The sequence below is a fragment of the Pan troglodytes genome, chromosome 3, assembly GCF_028858775.2.
Source record: "Pan troglodytes isolate AG18354 chromosome 3, NHGRI_mPanTro3-v2.0_pri, whole genome shotgun sequence".
Lineage (NCBI taxonomy): Eukaryota > Metazoa > Chordata > Mammalia > Primates > Hominidae > Pan > Pan troglodytes.
In genome coordinates, this window is record NC_072401.2 from 16,101,232 (window position 1) to 16,118,007 (window position 16,776).

The window sequence follows — 16,776 nt, forward strand, 5'->3', positions numbered from 1 at the left end:
TCATAGATTTCTCCCTCACTTCTTGCATTTCTGATGAAAAGTGATTTTTCCAGTTAGAACTTCCCTGCCTGCCTTAAAATGCTCCATTTTTGTTTTCTCCACAGCCCTTGCACACTTAACTATTGCCTCAATAAAGACAGTAAAAACCCACCCCCAAACTAAATGGCTTCAAACATTTATTCTCAGAGATCTGAGTCAGCTGGGGAGGTTCTGCTAATTGAGGCTGGGCAACTCTGCTGCAAGTTGTGGTAGCAAGACAAGCTCTGCTTCTCACAGTAGATCTGTGGGTCAACTGGGAGAGCTCAGCTTCAGGTGTGTTTATTCTGGGATGCAGTGCAATGACAATGGCAGAGGCACAAAAGGACAAGCAGAAGCACACAAAGCCTCTTAAGGGTAGGCTCAGAAGCCATACACTGACTTCTGTCCCAGTCTACTGGCCAAAAGTCAAGGAATGCAAAAGTGTATTTTTTCTCTTTTAGTGGGAGGAACTGCAAAGTAACACGAGAAAGGGTATGCATATAGAAAGGAGTGCAGAATTGGGGCTAATGATACAATTTACCACATCATGCAACATCATCTGATATCCCATGTGTTTACTTGGTTTTTGTTGTTGTTGTTGCTTTAAACAGGACCTTGCTGTCATCCAGGCTGGAGTGCAGTGGTGTGACCACAGTTCACTGGAGCCTTGAAATCCTGGGCTGAAGCAATCCTCCCACCTCAGCCTCTCAAGCATCTAGGACTATAGGAACACACCACCACGCCTGGCTACTTCTCAAAAAAAAAAAAAAAATTTTTTTTTTAGAGATGGGGGGTCTCACTATGCTGTCCAGACTGGTCTTGAACCCCTGGCCTCAAGTGATCCTCCCGCTTTGGCCTCCCAAACTGCTGGGATTATGAGTGTGAGCCTGCCTGTTTACTTATTTGTTTGCTATCTTTTCTTATTAGATACTCTGTAAGGGTAGAAAATCTGTTTCATTCACTGCTTTATCCCCAGTAATTAGAAATGAGCCTCAACATAGTAGGTAGCTGATTAAATATACTGAATGGACAAATTCATGTACATAGTTACTCAGTATGACTACTGTATGCCAGGAGCTATGCTAGGTGCTAAAAATACAATGGTAAATAAGGCACACAGTGAATGTCCTCAGGACAAAAGTCTAACAGCCTAGTGTGGACACGAATAGACTGGCAATTATAAACAATGCTAACTAATAATAATTTTAAAATAGCTAACAATTATTGAGCACTTACTACATACCAGGCATTTTTCTAAGAGGTACAGATTAATTAACTCACTGAATCAACTCAACCTTGAGGTAGATACTATTTATTATCCCACTGTTATACAGAAGGAAACCGAGGCATACAGAAGTTACATAAATCATCCAAGGTCACACAAATAGTAAATGTTGGAGCCAAAATTAAAACACAAGTGGTCTGGTTCCAGAACCAACATGCTACGCTGCCTCACCAACACAAGGGCTATCTCAGAGAATGCGCATTGCTGTGGATGCAGAGATGAATGGACACTCAATTCAATTAGGAGGCTGGGAAAAGAAAGGTCAGGAAAGACTAGCCTAAGAAAGAAGTGGCCTTGGTTTTTATAACAAAAAACAACCTCACTTTTTATCAAATCTACAGTCAACACTAAGGTACACCCCCAACTTCAGATAAAAAATGTGAAAAAATGGCCAATGACAACTCTATGATGCCACTGATTGTAAAATACACATAATTTTTATAATCAAAAAATGACAAAATGTATGCGGCCTGTATGAACACTTGCTGTCTCTCTGCTGCCTCTATGCCACACATACATGTGCATGTATACACGCTAACATATATGCTAATGTAGTCTTGTCTTTCTTAGATTTGGTTTAATATTCAACGATATGATTCTCCACTAAGGATAAATTTTGATGTCACCAGGCCCAAGCTATGGAAATCTTTCTTTTCAAGAAGCCTTCCATATCCTGGCCTTTGCAGTGTTCAGGTATAAATCTTTTATTAACAATTAAATATAGACAAAGTAAAAGATAGGAAATTATACTGGGTTACAAGATATTTTTTACCCCTGGGTAGTCTAGAACAGTATTTGTTTATCAAACGCATCTGAGCTCAACTCACAACAAGAAACAGATATATATGTTTACATATATGTGAAAGGACCAGTATACACATCTTACACAGATGTGGAAGAAAAAGTTTTGATATAAAAAGTTTCATGACATAAAAAGTAACACAAAATGTATTCCATCCAAATTTTTTAAATGCTCATCTCAATTCACTAAATAGATTTCATAACTTTTAATGAAACATCAAGTTAAACTGCAGGGTATGATCCACTAGGGGCTCATAAAATTAACTTACAGGGTCCTGACCAGTAGTAGATTGTAAGTAGTAAGCATAAGCAGTTTACTAAAAGTTTTGTTTCATTTGATAGATATATGTATGTGTGTACTAGGTTTGTAATGAAATGTATTTTATACTCCAGATCTACCTTTCAGAAAAAGCTTTGAAGAACATTACCCTAGAGAAATTCTCCCATATGTGTATAAGGTGATATATACAAGATTTTTAGTAGAAGCATTGCTTGAAATAGCATAAGAGTTGGAATGACAGAAGAGAAAAATTATGTAACACGATGGAATATTTTACAGTAGTTAATCAGCATTAATGAATCTTAGTAAGCCCTCTAAAAATATGTTTGTTGCTGCCACTAAATATAAAGTTAAGGGAGAAAGCACAAGTTGCATGTTCATAAAACAATTATGTAAAGTTTAGAAAACATGCGAAACTATAAAATGTTGTTTAGGGGTACATGTATCTATAATAAAATCATAAACACATTGTGTTAATGAAGACAGGAATTTTTATTCATAGCCAAATCCCTATCCCTCTCACCTATGAAAGTGCCTAGCACACAGCAGGCAATCAGTACTTGTTGAATGAAGGGGTGTTAAAACAAATTCAGGTCATGGTTACTTCTGTGGTAAGAGAGAAGAAAAATGAAATTGGGAAAGAACTATATTATGATGTTTTACTTATGGTGGGTCATGGGTACATCAGCATGCATTATATTATTTTCTATATCTCGATGTCTGAGATTTCATTGATTTTTAAGATTTTTAAAAGGATGTTCAAATTAACTGTAGGTGATTTTTATACTTTCTGAACTATTTTCTCTTCTATAGCCTGAAGAGCTAATTTACCAGCGCTCAGACAAAGCAGCTGCAGCTGAGCTACAAGACAGGTAACATAACATCCATAAATCCACATGTAATCTGTCACTAGGAGTATAATACCAAACTTTAAACCACTGTCAGCCTGGATGAATGTGAAACAATTTAGGCAACTTAACTTTAATTTATGTTTATAGATTCCAAATACAGATGTGATCTCTAAATCCCATGGCTCAAAAGGAGCCTTTAGCATCAGCATGCTGTGGAACCAACCAGAGTGGAACACCAGTAATATGTACTTCTACAGGGACTTCACCTTGGATTGGAGTTTAACATCATGTTATAGGTGTTGTTGAGGCACATCATAATTCTCAGCTTAAATATACCTCTTCTGTCCTATTGAACTGCAGCTAGTTTATGGACCTAACACACGGAGAAGATCAGTAAGAGCCTGTATGAGTCTCTGTAATTCTCATAACCCTGTAAAAATAGAACTTATTCTCCTGGTTTCACAATGTGAAAACTGAGGCTCAGAGAGGTCCACATACTTGTTTAAGTGTTAAAGGGGGCTTCTGAGCCCAGCCCAACCTTTCTGATTTCAAGGCATGTGTACTGTTTCTACTGTATTAAGCTGTGTGACCCCTCTTGAGGCATTATTACTAGAAAATATCGGTTTACACTCATTTACTCTCAATTTCTCCATAATGCCTTATTCAAGATCCCCAACTAGAACAACTAATCTCCAAACAACCTTTTTGTTTTTTTCTGATAGCTTCAACATGCTATTGATTGGACCCAAGTCATTTATTTCTCCAATATTAAAATGCCTGACAATTCGTCCATACTTTCGTGCGCAGACCATCTTGAAACCCAAAACAAAGATGTGCTAAGCACCAAAAAAGAAATGATCCCTATGACTACCGAACAATGAGAAGCTAGCTAGGTCTCTAAACCCATGCATTTAGTTAGGGAATGTACAAGAGGCTTTAGAATCAGCAGGGTTTCAATTTGAATCCAAGCTCCTTTGCCTTACTCAAATCACTTATCCTACCTCAAACTGTCCCCTCATCTGTAAAATCAGGACAATATCCCCTACCTCGTAAGGTTATTATTGAGATTAAATAAAAATCTACATAAAGCACTTAGCGCAGTATCTGGTAAATAATGGCTCAATAAATAGTAGCTATTTTCCTTCATTCCATGCTTAAACTTCACACCCTATGAACCCAATACCTGTACTTATCACAAATAGTTTCAATGATGTTGGTATTTTAAAGGCAGTTTTAAGGCAATTTAGAAAAAAATTAATCATCATGAATAGAATTCACTATTCATGATGTGAATAAATCACGAGGCACTAAGAGCTCCACAAATATTTGAGGCTTTCAACATAAGCCCTACTTCTTACGCCTGTGTCTAATTCATCTGTCTGTATATATACTACCAATGAGTATAGTCATAACATTTCAAAAAAACATTTCATGGCCAAGCGCAGTGGCTCACACTTGTAATCTCAACACTTTGGGAGGCCAAGGCAGGCGGATCACTTGATCCCAAGAATTTGAGACCAGCCTGGGCAACATAGCAAGACCTTGTCTCTATAAAAAAGAAAAAAAAATTAGCCAGACATAATGGCATGCACCTGTGGTCCCAGCTACCAAAGAGGCTGAGGTGGGAGGTTCACTTGAGCCCGAGAGTTGAGGATGCAGTGAGCTGTGATTGTACCACTTCAATCCAGCCTGGGCAACAGAGCAAGATCCTGCCTTTAAAAAAAATTAATAATAATAAACTTTTGCTGCATGTATTGAATTCAGCTATCCCCAAGTCATTCAGTACTCCCTCTTCTGTGTTACATTTCAAGCATCTGTTATAGCTCTTAGGATACACATACTTTCTATTTATAGGACTATTTCCCATCTCAACTCATATACAACCCTTAAGGACAGGACTGCATGTTAATTTTGAATCCCGAGGGAGTAGCCCATTATTAGACATTAACTATGCCTGGATAATCACAACTCTATCAACAAAAATATAGTTATACAATCATCTGAATCCCCACTACATACTACATACATTTTTTAACAAGGGAAAAGTGAGTCACCAAAAAATGGAATTTATGTTTTGTGACCAGGATTGAAAAAATACTAAAAGAAAAAATCATGGACTGGAGGCCACGCCATCTGACTCGGTGGAATAGGTATTGTACCTCTACTCTGCGTCACTTCTTGCCTCTGTTAGAAAAAAGTCAAGGAGAAGATGTAGAAGATGACCACAGAGCAGAACTGCTAAAACAGCTGGGAGACTACAGGGTAAGTTACAAATGGATCCTAAACTGACTGTGGATTTCCTTGTTTCAAATTGGAAATTAGCCAATAATAGGTTTCTGGAATCAAAAGACCCACGTTGCTCCCAGAAGTACATATTTAAAGCAGCATAAACTAAAAACTGTGATCATAAGTTTTAAACCTCAATAATCATGAAATAGCAAAATACCACCATTTTTCATATAAGTATCCCATGAAAAATACCTTTTATGAAATACATTTACGTATCAAATAAAATGAAAACATCTGGCTAAATCATGTTAGACACAACTGTGCATAAGGATCAAAACACTAGAGCAGTTTTTTTTAAGGATATGGTTTTATACTGATTGCTTTTCATTGCTAAGAAAGGTGGTTATTAATAGACGATATACCCTCTCTACTGCCTGCTGCTATGTTCACATGCTATAGCTGGATAATAAAACCTACAAAGCAGGCTCGTAACTAAAACTTAACAGTAAGCCTTGCTAGCTAAACAGTGTGAAGGTCAAATTAGATCACTCACTGAGTAAAATTTATCCTTTAACTTATAAGGCAGGTTCTCAGCCAGGATATTTTCAGTTCAAGTGTCAGAAAACTCAAAAAGGCTTGAGCAATAGAGAATCTACTGGCTTAAGTAAAGCTTAGAGGGTAGCTATCAGGGCTGTCCCACTCTTTTGCAAGTCCTCCCATTCTGCCCTCCTCTTCCGTATGATGGCATCATCCTGAGACTGGGTTTCCTCATGGAAGCAAATGCTGGAACACTTACAGAATTCACATCTGCGCACCTACTACCCAAAGCAGGAGAACATCACGTGCCATTATTCCTAACAAGTTTCCCAAGATTCCCTCTGAGACTCCCTTTGATCACTTGCCCATCCCCGTGGATCATTGTAGCCAAGGGGACGAAAATTATTGTCGGGCGCTATGGCTCAAACCTGTAACCCCAGCACTTTGGGAGACCGAGGCAGCGGATCGCTTGAGCCCTGGAGTTCAAGATCAGCCTTGGCAGCATGGCAAAACTCCATCTCTACAAAAAATACAAAAAGTAGCCAGGATGGTGGCACTTGCCTGCAGTCCCAGCTACTCAGGAGGCTAAAGTGGGGGGACCACTTGAGCCCAGCAGGAGGCCGAGGCTGCAGTGAGCCATGATCATGCCACTGCACTCTAGCATGGACAACAGTCAGACCTGTCTCAAAAAAAAAAAGAAAAAGAAAAAAGAAATGTATTTGTTAGTTTAACCTATGTATCTGGAATTACAATGGTTACTATGCATACTACGTACTTTCAAAAAGAGGGAACAGTGATGGAGTGACTTAACAGGTGGCTTATACACCTATATGCAAGGAAAACAAAATGGATATTAAGCAACTCTCGATTTTCTGTATTGCTAATAGCTGAGTAGAAAAACACAAGCAAATAACTGAGATCCAGAACACTTATCTTAATTGCATACATGTATGTAGGAAAAAAATGTATTAAATCTTCAAACTTCACTAATGACTACAAATGTTTTTTCCCTTCAGTTCTCTGGATTTCCTCTTCACATGCCTTATTCTGAAGTGAAGCCTTTAATTGACGCTGTGTATAGTACTGGAGTACATAATATTGATGTTCCTAATGTTGAATTTGCTTTAGCTGTATACATACACCCATACCCCAAAAATGTTTTGTCTGTTTGGATCTATGTTGCCTCTCTTATACGCAACAGGTAATTTTTTTCACTGTACTTTCTGTATCATGTAAAAACTACACTTAGGATATGAGAAAATTTTAAATTATATGCATCACATCAGAAGAACATATTATTGGCAAATAATAAAATTATCAACTGTTTTCAAACTGTGCAAAGTGTTCTATTTAGCAGTCTGCCTTGTGTCTGCTACTTGACCCTGAAATTCAATTGAGACTACCCACAGTAGGATACATTATGAGCTTCCTGCCTCTATTCCTTTGTACTTACTTACCTTTTGCTTGGGCAAATATTAACAGCAATGGAATGAAAGTGAGAGAAACTTAAGTTTTACCTTAGAGCAAGGTAAAGCTTTAAAGAGAGCATCATTAGAGCCTTTAGAGTTCCTCCTCCTTTGCTGTGTTTAATTCAAATGTTAGTTGAAATAAAAAGCAGTAGTGAGTTATATTCCATCAAATGATTCTTCATCTTTAGAAAACACTAAGACAATTTGCCTGAACTGAATGTTTACCAGTTTTTATTGCTACTCCTCCTCCTCTCTCCAAATAAACAAAACAAATAAATATCCAAGACTGCAAGATTACTTCATCTTCCACGGGTTTGCATGTACAGGCATACCTCGGAGATAGTGTGCACTTGGTTCCAGACCATTGCAATAAAGTTAATACTGCAATAAAATCAGTCACACCAATTTTTTTGGTTTCCCAGTGCAAAGTTATGTTTACACTGTATTATAGTGTATTAAGCGTGCAAAAGCATTATCTCAAAAATGTACATACCTTAATTTAAAAATACTTTATTGTTCAAAAGTGCTAATGATCATCTGAGCCTGCAGTAAGTTGTAATTTTTTGCTGATGGAGGGTCTTGCCTCGATGTTGCTGGCTGATTAGCAACTGGTGGTTGCTGATGGTTGGGGTGGCTGTGAGAATTTCTTAAAATAAGACAACAATGAAGTTTGTTGCATTGACTGACTCTTCCTTTCTTCCTTTCATGAAAGATTTCTCTGTAGCATGAAATGCTGATAGCATCTTACCCACAGAATCTCTTTCAAAACTGGAATCAATCTTCTCAAACTCTGCCACTGCTTTATCAATTAAGTTTATGTAATATTCTAAATCCTTTGTTGTCATTTGAAAAATGTTCACAGCATCTTCGCCAGGAGTAGAGTCCATCTCAATAAACTTTTTTGAGACAGGGTCTTGCTCTGTCGTCCAGGCAGAGTGCAGTGGTGTGATTATGGTTCACTGCAGCCTCAACCTCCTAGGCTCAAGCAATCCTCACACCTCAGTCTCTCAAGTAGCTGGGACTACAGGTACACACCACCACACCCAGCTAATCTTTTACTTTTTGTAGAGACAGGGTCTCACTATGTTGTCTAGGCTGGTCTTGAGCTCCTGGACACAAGCAATCTTCCTGCCTCCGCCTCCCAAAGTGCTGGGATTACAAGAGTGAGCCACCGCGCCCGACCAAGAAACAAATATTCTTTGCTCATCCATAAGAAGCAACTCTATAACCATTCAAGTTTTATCATGAGGTTGCAGCAATTCAGTCAGATCTTCAGGCTCTATTTCTAATTCTGGTTCTATTTTCACCACATCTGCAGTGACTTCCTCCACTAAAGTCTGGAACCCTACAAAGACATCCATTGAGAGTTGGAACCAACTTCATCCAATCTCTTGTTAATGCTGATATTCTGACCTCCTCCAATGAATCACGAATATTCTTAATGGCACCTGGAATGGTGAATCCTTCTAATTGAATCCTTTCCAGAATATTTTCAATTTACTTTGCCCTGATCCATCAGAGGAATCACTATCTATGGCAACTATAGCCATACAAAATGTATTTCTTAATAAGACTTGAAAGTCAGAATTATTCCTTGATCCATGGAGTAATTCTGCATGGAGCTGCAGAATAGATGTTGTGTTAACAGGCATGAAAACGTCAATCTCCTTGTACATCTCCACCAGAGCTCTTGGGTGACCAGGAGCCTTGTCAATAAGCAGTAACGTTTTGAAAGAAATTTTTTGAGCAGGTCTCAACAGTGGGCCTAAAATATTCAGCAAACCATGCTGTACACAGATATACTATCTTACTGACTTTGTTGTTCCATTTACAGAGCACAGAGTAGACTTAGCAATAATTCTTAAGGGCCTTAGGTTTTTCAGAATGGCAAATGAGTATTCTCTTCAACATAGTCACTAGCTGCATCAATCTCTAACATTAAGAGTCCACTTGCCCTTTTAAGCCAGGCATTGATTTCTCCTCTCTAGCTATTAAAGATTTAGATGGCATCTTCTTCCAATAGAAGGCTGTTTTGTCTACACACTGAAAATCTGATATTTAATGTAGCCACTTTCAAATCAATGACCTTAGCTAGATCTTCTGAATAACTTGCTGCAGCTTCTATATTAGCACTTGCTACCTCACCTTCTATTTTTATGTTATAGAGAAGGTTTCTTTCCTTAAACCTCATGAATCAACCTCTGCTAGCTTCAACCTTTTCTGAAGCTTCCTCACTTCTCTCAGCCTTCATGGAATTGAAGAGAGTTAGGGTCTTACTCTGAATTAGGCTTTGGCTTAAGGGAATTTTATGGCTAGTTTCATTTATCCAGACCACTAAAACTTTCTCCATATCAGTAATAAAGCTGTTTCACTTTCTTATCATTGGGTGTTCACTGGAGTAGCACTTTTAATTTCCTTCAAGAACTTTCCTGTTGCATTCACAACTTTGCTGTATGGCACAAGAAGCGTAGATTAGGGCCTAAGTTTTCGACATGCCTTGCTCACTAAGCCTAATCATTTCTAGCTTTTCACTTAAAGTGAGAGACATGACTCTTCCTTTCACTTCAACACTTAAAGTCCACTGCAAGGTTATAAGCTGGGGCCTAATTTCAATATTGTTGTGTCTCTAGGAAGAGGGAGGTCTGAGGAGGAGAGAGACAGGAACCACTGGTCAGTGGAGCAATCAGAACATACATAATATTTATCAATTAAGTTCTCTGTCTTATTAGGGCACAGTTCATGGCATTCCAAAGCAATTACAATAGTAAAAACAATCACTGGCCACAGATCACCACAACAGATTTAGTAATAGTGAAAAACTATGAAATACTCCAAGAATTATCAAAATATACGAGACATGAAGGGAGAAGTTTTATTGGAAACATGGCACCAATAGACTGGCTCAACGCAGAGTTGCCATAAACCTTCCATTTGTAAAAAATGCATTATCTGCAAAGTGCAATAAAGCAAAACGCAATAAAATGACATACGCCTGTATCTGTATCGATAGGAGGAACATTGCCATTTTCTTCTACATGACATAAAATTGTACTAAAAGGCACTAGTATGTGCCTTTCTGGGTGGCAGGCCTCCAATCTCATGATGTTTTAACAAAGCAAAGTAGATATACTTACAGATTCAAATTTTGACTACTGAATAACTCATTTCAAAAAGAAAATTCAGCTCAATAAAATTCAGTATCTGTCTAAAACTATTTGTCAGGGTAATAAGTTCATGGGAGGTCCAAAGACAAAGTATGTAGTCCTATTCTATACTAAAGTAAACCTGGATTGAGATTTATAATAAAAATCACAACACAACAGTATTACTTGGTAAAGTCCTCAAAGTAGATTTTATTTATACATTTCTTCAAATGATTGTGGTATTTTAAAAAATCTCTCCCAAATTTGACGACATAGGGACAGTGGTGAGAACAAAGTATCCCTAAAGGAAACAAATATCGATTGGTGCTTTCCTAGCTCACTGAGCTAACACTCAGAAGCCAATTTATTCTATAATCCTAAAGAACCTTAAATGTGGGTTTGTTTGAATTGGCCTTCTGAGAATCGTTGAAATAAAGGATATATTACGGAAAAGAGATTAGTTTCCAAAAATGTGCTGTCTTTGAAAATAAGTCTTCAGACATGTGTGTCGGAAAAGATCTGCAAAGCTTGGTACAGTGTTAATGTGTAAAGAGAACCAATCACCTCCATGGACTTTAAAACTCAAAATTATCTATGAAATACTTTAAATGACATGGCATTACCAACATTCTTTAAAGCATTTCATTTAAAAGAAAACTGTAAGACTGTTCTCACCCTTTTGAAAAGACCTAATCCCTTTCTAAAACAAAAGTATAATTTGCAAGAGAAACAACATTACAATTCACTGGTAAATTAAGATTTCTGAAGTTGTAAGAAATGGGGCCAAAACAAGTCACGCTCAAAAAGGGATGGTTAACACAAGAAATGTGCTATGAGTAAAGTGCATGAAAGAAAGCCTGCTCAGCTAAATGAAGTAGACAAAGGTCAGAAGTCAAGGGTCATTCGCCAGAGCGGCAGCAGGCTCGAAAACCACACTGCAAATTCTGGCATCCACTGGCGGTATCAGCATGAGGACCTGTATGAAAACAGAAAAATGTGAAAGGAGGAATTTCTTAGAGATCACATAAAAATAATTTTGCTTATGAAGGAGTTAAACATTCATTGGTTTTACTAGCAGTACTTATATGATAGAAGTAAATCTCATGATGAGTGTATAAGAAATTATTCAGACACAAAACTCAATAGCAGCTTGACTTTAATTAATATATCCTTCATGGTCCAAAAGGTAAGTGGAAGAAGGGAAAAAAATAATTTTTAGCAACAACTTACAATATAAAAATCCAAAATGGAAATGAGACAATCCACAGAAGCAAGATTGCAAAGCTAACTTATAAAAAGATTCTTATAATCTGAACATCCTCCCTAGAAACGTAATAAAGGCAAAAAACAGCCCTAACTATAATCGATCAGCTAAAGAAGTCAGTATTGAGCAATTACAATAAATATGATATTCAAATTTTAAAGCAAAATAAACTATATAGACATAGATATATTTGCCATATTTTTATTTAGTATTTGTAGCCAAAAATATCTATATATGGTAGGGTTAGATGAAATTATTTTCCAAAATTAAATATATAATGAGTGATCAATTAAACTGTATCTAAGACATAGTAAAAATTATCATTCACTTACAAAGAATAAAAAAAAATTTGTGGAATAACTGACATTTTATCCCAGTCACACTATGCTACCCAGGCACTAGATACAAGACCCATTAGGGAACATAGCTGAGAATTAGAAAATATCAAAGAAGAAGTTTCATAGCACATATTCAAATGTCAAGTACTCTGAATGAATATTTTCATAAAAGCAGGCAAATGTGGAAAAGACTGTTTCAACTATATTGAAGTCTTTCATTATGTTTATACCATGAACAAATAAGGAGTAGTTAATTTGTTCTTTACATATCAACAAGAACAACCAAAATACTTGCAATTGTGATATAAGGAACAATACAAAATGAAAACTGTACATGAAATATAATTTTACGGCAGAATATATCAAATGGATTGTAACTGAAAAATCACAGTACTCTGGGGTGATATCTAGCTTAACTCAAAAACACGTTTTAAATTTACTTTTTATTTTCTAAAACAGCACTCAGCTGAAAAAAAAAAAAAAAGCAACTAAGCTAATACTACCATAATAATTACTTCCAACTAAACACATAGAACACATTAATTTCCAGAAATTTAACTTTTCCTTATATTCCCCAAATGGCACATACAAAATACAAAGGGCAAATTTCTTAAGACATACAGTCTTAGGAAAGAAACTAATAAACATTACGCAAATATGTGGAACTACAACAGCTTATGCTTTCAGTCATATTAAATTTTTAAGTTGATATGACACCTGTGATTAGCTTAATGGGGGAGTAGATATGGGAATGAGCAATGGTATAGATGAAAGGAGACTGCCCACAGGTTTATAACTGCTGAAGCTGATGGTACATGAGGATTCGTTGTATTATTCGATGTTAAATTTTTCCATAACAGGAAGTTTAAAATTATTTTAAATATAAAGTTGAATTACTAAAGCCAATTTTTATTTAATCAAAATAACAATCTTTTCTGGTCTTTAAATGAGAAGTTAAATATGTTAAATATTTAACATTCACAAAGCAGCATTTTGTTAAAATTATTTTCCCTTAAAATAAGATACAATGTTAATCATCTTAATGACAAACTCAAGATAAAATGTTTTAGTATATATTGAATACTTATTAAAAATGCCCTGAGAAGCAACCCTATGATCTGAAATTCTTCTCCCACTGCCAATCTTTAACCAAGTTTTTCCTTTGAATATAATGCCAGCTTTACCCACTGTGTACCACCCAATCCCCATTATTCCCCTTCTTAGCTTGTCTTTCCTCACCCCTTACACTGCCCACTGTTTTGTCTACCAATCACCTAGCGCCTCTCCTCAAGACACAAGCCCTGCCTCACTGCCATTCTCCTGCTCTGACCCTTAGGTCCATCATGAAATGCCAGATTCACTGGGTTTTGCCAAAATGGATCTGATTATCATTTTATCAGATTAAAATTCCATTCTAAATTTTTTTAAAGAAATAAGAAGAGACATGAAGACTCTCATACAATTTTTCCAAACTGCAACTCCCTCAAATACTTCAAAATGTCTATACCATTAAGTCCTCACTTAACATCGATAGGTTCTTAGAAACTGCGACTCTAAGCAAAATAACGTATAACAAAGGTAGTTGTTTTGTTTGCATCATTATAATGAACTGACACTATTTGAGGACTTCCTGTATGTTTTCTTTAAAGTCAGTTTCCAAAAACATACCACCGACACTGAGGACTTACTATAGTCCTATTTTTTTAAAAGGACAGAAAGGTAAGGGAGAAATATTATGCTAAATTTCAACAGTAGCCTAAGAAAAATCATATGCCATATCTGGAAGCAATGGAAGTGAAGTATGCAATTGGTTTTCAAAGGATAAAGTAAAAGGGAGACTCAAAGGAGCCAACAGATCAAAAAAGCTATTCTCCTAGAGATTCAGATCTAACCTGACATGACACAGTTTTTCACCACCCTCCCCAAAAGATGTAGGGTCCACATGCTCAGTTTCCACCCTAGCTACCTGGGTCATTATGCTCCTGAAGTCTAAGGGATGGTGGCAGAGATAATGGGGGAAGAAAAATGTAGAAATAAAAGTTTTTACCCTGTATTAGGTAAAAAGCACAAACCTACTGTCAGCATCTCCTTATTTATCACAAAACAAAGTTCCTACCTATATTCATATAAAATGTGCCTACTCAGTGAGTAGGCACATTTTATATGAATATAGGCAAGAACTCTGAATACATTTTAAGTTCACCAGAATTGAGTTTCAGTGAGATTCTAAGTGTACAGAGTGAAGAAAGAGAATTAATATATTGTTTTCAAATTTGAAAGCAGAATCTGTTTAAAGAAACCTATATGAACTTAATCAGTAACTATAGTATTAAATGACTCAAAACTACAATCCTATGATAAGGTAAATAATAGAGTAGTTACTGGTATTTGATCCCAATAATCATGAAAGTGACAGCATCCATTAAAGGATCTGCTGAAGGCCTGAGCCAAAACAAAAATGAAGACAAGCACTGTTTTAAACTCAGTATCACATTGTAGAAAACAGGAGACTAGCACCTTCCAAAGCACTGAAAGTATAAGCAACATTAACAATAAAATCCTTAAGTAACACAGAAGGACTGTTCAGAGAAGTGAATAAATGGACAACAGAATAAATGGACAACAGAAAAGGTGAGGGAAAATTAGAAAAAAATATGACTAAGATATGATGGATTGCCAGGTAGACAGCTATGCTTTAATAGACAAAGATAATTCACAAGGTAGTTCCCTTTAAATATTTGACTTATCACCAGCAAACTTCCATCTCGATGTAGGACACAGAACCCAAATGGTTAAGATATCTAAAGCCTAAATTACATTAAGGAATAATAAAGAAAATAGAAAAATATAATTGAATAATCATTAAAATATTTAAATGCATGGTAAAGAATAATCTTATAAGAAAGCATTTTTAAGTATCAGATGATAGGAAGTATAAGGTTAGCTATTATTTCTCCAGACTTTTATTACTGAATAACTTGTTTTTACTGAGTTCTAAGTATATTACTTATGCTGTATATCTGCACTTACCTTCACTTACCTTTAATTCCTCTTTAACTTAAATTAGAAACATAAAAGAGTACATCATCTGAGACTGTGTCACCTCCAAAACTATGAGCTAATCTATCTTAATTTATAAATTATACATACATTGAAATGCAAATCAGTAAAAAAGTTTATTTGCTATCATTGCTCAAATGTTCTTCACAGCTCTACAACTATGCTATTCCATTTAACACTTCTTAAATGTTAAAGAATTTTTTTAATGTTATGGCTAAGAAGACTTTTCAAATCTTATCAAATAAATTTAAAAGTCATAAAGAATCATTCAGAAGAATCTAGACTTGCATTTTATATCAAGACACTTTATGTACAATGTCTTGCTCAAGGTAGTTACTGTTTGAATATATGATAACTAACTTATTGTCTCCAAAATCTCTGCTAATGCTTGGAAAATAGATCATTCTGCTTTACTTATCATGTATTACTTAATGACTAATGTTTATCAGTATTAACTTCTTTTACATTTAGTAACCTGACAGTTAACTATATATGTTTTCTTTTAAAAAATATATTTTTAGCTAAACGTCACTTTCAAATATTTGAAATACAATTTGTCACCTAAATACACTTCTCCATTGCTCTAATACCACGTATTAAAACACATTACTTTCAGAAATAATAAAAATAGTAACAAGGATGCCCCTGAGCATTCACTAGATATCTACTGTACAAGCTGAGCTGTTTTGAAAAATACTGGAACAAGTGTCATCTTGCAAAACTGGATACAACACAACTTCTTTCTAACACTTTCTAGGTTGTCCACATATCCTTCTAAGGAAAAGACTATGAGAGAGCATTGCTTTAAGAACAACCTATGTGGAACTCAGACACAAGTTATTTAACAAGTCACCCTGTAAATTTTAAAGGCTTTCCATTCCCCCAAATCATGCTTCAATAAGCTATAAAAGGAGAGTTAATATTGGATTATACAAGCACTGAAATTTCCTTTCAAATCTTTCAAAGTCAGATATCTTCATCACAATTCATTTATTTTAAAAAATCAAACATTTATCCAAAAAAACTTTTACATTCAACAAAAGGAATATAATAGCTCCTCTGAAACTATATATTCAAAACAAGTTTAGAGGAAATGCGTAAGGACAAAGTGCAAAAGATTTTAATTATTTCATTTTATCCCATTATCTAAATTATTTCAAAGTTTAAAAACATACAAACATAAAACAAGTAAGCATAAAAACAAACTGAAACCCAGTCCCCTCCCTCTACCCAATAACATCTATGAATCCAAAAATAAATATAATGAATTCGATAGTGAGATTTATTCCAAAGCATAACCTATGCTGAAATCAATATGAAAAATTCAAGTGCAACATACAAATAAAATTTTTTCTGATAAAAAACAATTGCTTATTAATTACTCTTGATAATATGTCCTATAAGCCTTAGGAAGTGGAAGTATAGCACTAAACCTACAATAAAATAACTTTATGTTAACAAAACAAAACTCTGTTCTCAAATCCACAGCATCCACAAAAGT

At 35.7% G+C, this 16,776-nt stretch overlaps 2 protein-coding genes across 18 annotated transcripts in view; one reads left to right on the forward strand and one right to left on the reverse strand.

Annotated features, from left to right (window-relative positions):
* CC2D2A (coiled-coil and C2 domain containing 2A) overlaps positions 1–7,327 on the forward strand; it is a 142,128-nt gene extending 134,801 nt beyond the window's left edge. For 11 of the 12 annotated variants that reach the window (XM_009447370.5, XM_063808637.1, XM_063808638.1 and 8 more), the window contains 4 exons: positions 1,874–1,996; positions 3,198–3,256; positions 5,320–5,497; positions 7,018–7,327. In XM_009447370.5, the coding sequence (XP_009445645.3) occupies positions 1,874–1,996; positions 3,198–3,256; positions 5,320–5,497; positions 7,018–7,206 (549 nt within the window). In that variant the 3' untranslated portion in view covers positions 7,207–7,327. Of the gene's footprint in view, positions 1–629; positions 772–1,873; positions 1,997–3,197; positions 3,257–5,319; positions 5,498–7,017 lie in introns of those variants that run through there. The other variant, XM_054683723.2, reaches the window with a different exon arrangement.
* A 3,468-nt stretch (positions 7,328–10,795) lies between these two features.
* FBXL5 (F-box and leucine rich repeat protein 5) overlaps positions 10,796–16,776 on the reverse strand; it is an 82,984-nt gene continuing 77,003 nt past the window's right edge. For all 6 annotated transcript variants that reach the window (XM_016951373.4, XM_063808643.1, XM_063808642.1 and 3 more), the window contains one exon: positions 10,796–11,589. In XM_016951373.4, coding sequence (XP_016806862.1) covers positions 11,513–11,589 — 77 coding nt within the window. In that variant the 3' untranslated portion in view covers positions 10,796–11,512. The remainder of the gene's footprint in view (positions 11,590–16,776) is intronic.